The sequence below is a fragment of the Habropoda laboriosa genome, unplaced genomic scaffold, assembly GCF_001263275.1.
Source record: "Habropoda laboriosa isolate 0110345459 unplaced genomic scaffold, ASM126327v1 scaffold151, whole genome shotgun sequence".
In the NCBI taxonomy this organism is placed as follows: Eukaryota; Metazoa; Arthropoda; class Insecta; order Hymenoptera; family Apidae; genus Habropoda; species Habropoda laboriosa.
In genome coordinates this window covers 826,740-829,420 of record NW_017100286.1, presented here as the reverse complement: position 1 = coordinate 829,420, position 2,681 = coordinate 826,740, and the positions used below count along the sequence as shown (strand labels likewise).

Genomic DNA, 2,681 nt, shown 5'->3' with positions numbered 1-2,681 from the left:
TACTGAACTAATTATTAATTACTTTAAAGAAATTAATCATTTACCTTTTTGGAGATTCTGAAAGTGGTTCCATAAGATCCACCAAATCTCCTTCTTTTCTTTTTCTTTTATCATTCCGACTTAACACCATTTTTTAGTTTTATTAAAAAATGTTTCTGTCAATTAGTAATAAAAAATTGATAGAAATATGTTTATTAATACACAAAATAAAAGAATGAAACTTTTACCTGATCAATATTTTCATTTTTAGAAAAATTACAAACTAAAAAATTAAGAAATATTTAGAAACATTATTTTACAAGAAACGGTATAACAATCTCGTCATAACTAAAAAATATTTAATATAGGAAAAATTCAGAGAGAAAACGTGGAATTTAAGAGTTTATGTTCTTTTAAGGCTTTTTAAAATTTTTAAGTATTTTTCATTCAATGCAAATAGATAAAAGTCAATGATATGCACAATCACCAAACATCTGTTCCTCACACTGAACGAACGATTGTTTATTGTGTCAAGTAAGATTAAATACCACGTTCTGATCTATGGTTTAGATATACATAGATATGCACTATAAAATGATATTGATTTCTTAAGCTTTACCCACATTGCATATAGTGTGGTTCACTTTACATTAAACGTTAAGCTCATAAGGAAAATATATAGCAAAGTATATATGAAAGAAATTACTACCTATTTTCTTAAAATACTGAAGATATATATCATTAAAATTATTTATTAATTATTTGCTTAAAGAATTTAAATAGAGGAAAAATTAAAAAGTAACATTTAAATAAATCAATTTTAAATAATCAATATTTGTTTTCATGGAATGTTCATGAAACATATGTCGCGCCATCTGTATACGTTCATAAGAATATTTTGTTACCTTTTTCGTGTTTACACTTCAAAACTATTAAAACTATATATATGGAATACATATTTAGATATTACTCATACCTTATCTAAATAATTAGTGATCAATTTATTATTGTTTTATTAAGGTAGGCAAAACTATGGCATACTGTGCATTTAGATAAACGCTAATAACAAATTATCACAATTCGTCATACTGTAACTCAAAGAAACAGGAATGTTGTTTGCGATATTATATTTCACAATCAATTCATGTATATTGACAATATAGTAACGACGGCAATGTAACTTAATTAGATGTTGCAATTGTATATGTTTAAAGTTTAATTAGGTTTTAATAATTTTATGAGGCAAATCAGCTTATTGTTATTAATTGAATATTTAAGCTCTTGCCAATACTTTTATAATTTATTATTTTTAAACTATTAAATTCACAAAACTATATAAGTTTGTGTGATTTATTTAAAAACATATAAATTACGTTATTTACCTCATGTACATTTTGTTGGAATTAAAATTTTTGATTATATGTATTTAGGAATGATAGTAAATATGAGTTAACAATTTCATTATTATTACTTATTTTTCTGAAGTTATATAATCATGTTTAATTATAGGTAGCCTACTTATAAATAATACATCATGTATAAAACTGAACCACCACCAGTTTATGAAGTACCTCCATCTTCACCACCTAGTTATTCACAAGCAACCGGTGGTGTTCCACCTGCTAGTCCTTTTACACCTGCAGAAACTTGTATGCATTATTTATGATTTGTAATAATGTATTTCTGCAATGTTATTAAACTATTTAACAATCAATCACATGTAAAAGGATTATTGTTATTATAGATGCAAGTGGACCAACTATAGTAACAACAATTGTTCCACTTGGACCAGGATCAACACATACAATTTGTCCACGTTGTTATGCAGAAATTGATACTACAACCAAGACAGAACCTGGTATGATTGCTTACATATCTGGAGTTGTGATTGCATTAATGGGGTACATATTAAAATCTTTTTTAGTTAACAATTCTTTATTTTTCATATGTCATATTTGTATTACATTTTATATTATTTTTAACAGATGTTGGCTGGGCTGCTGTTTGATTCCATGCTGTATTGATGAATGTATGGATGTTCATCACAGTTGCCCTAATTGTACAGCTTATTTGGGACGGTATAGGAGATAAAGCAACATGATATTAGTATCTATTGTGTTTCATTTTGAAAACATTAAAAACGTGCCTTATGTTCTGATATATGCATATAGTAAACATAAAAATATTTTTAATGTTCAGGATACAAGCAAACAGCTTTAAACCTTTTTCGTGAAAAAATTTATGACAAGTATAATGCACAATGCAAGATTGCACATGATATTAAAGAGGTGTTTAATATTCACTTTCATAAATGAAATCACCATTTAAAATGTACATGGAATCTCAATATTAAATGATAAAGTATTCCAAAAATTAAGTTACCTATTTTACTCTTGCATTTTTTTATTCAAAGAGTGTAAAGTAATAGAGCTGAATGTACAAATAAATGCAAATTTTATCGGTAATAAGTTCTGTTTGCATTAAATATCGCATAATACAATATTTAATATGTAATATATACAAACTATTGTATATTAAGTCATTTCGAAAGTATTTTCAACTGCTTTATATGTAACATATGTGCAAAGTGCTGTATATTAAGTCATTTTAAAAGTATTTTCAGCATATTTTTACTGCATATATAAATGTTATATATCTCTTTATTTAATTTGCATTAACAACTGAGAGCAGTTACTACTATA

The 2,681-nt window shown here is 25.7% G+C and overlaps 2 protein-coding genes across 2 annotated transcripts in view; one reads left to right on the top strand and one right to left on the bottom strand.

Annotated features, from left to right (window-relative positions):
• LOC108573687 (protein Jumonji) overlaps positions 1-130 on the bottom strand; it is a 6,482-nt gene extending 6,352 nt beyond the window's left edge. Inside the window, 1 exon segment of the mRNA XM_017936164.1 lies at positions 45-130. Within this exon segment, the coding sequence (XP_017791653.1) occupies positions 45-130 (86 nt within the window).
• Positions 131-906: 776 nt separating this feature from the next.
• LOC108573693 (cell death-inducing p53-target protein 1) lies at positions 907-2,070 on the top strand. Its single transcript, XM_017936171.1, has 4 exons — positions 907-999; positions 1,489-1,628; positions 1,724-1,880; positions 1,965-2,070. The coding sequence occupies exons 2-4, from the start codon at positions 1,514-1,516 to the stop codon at positions 2,068-2,070; spliced, it is 378 nt and encodes a 125-aa protein (XP_017791660.1). The 5' UTR covers positions 907-999; positions 1,489-1,513.
• The last annotated feature ends 611 nt before the right edge of the window (positions 2,071-2,681 follow it).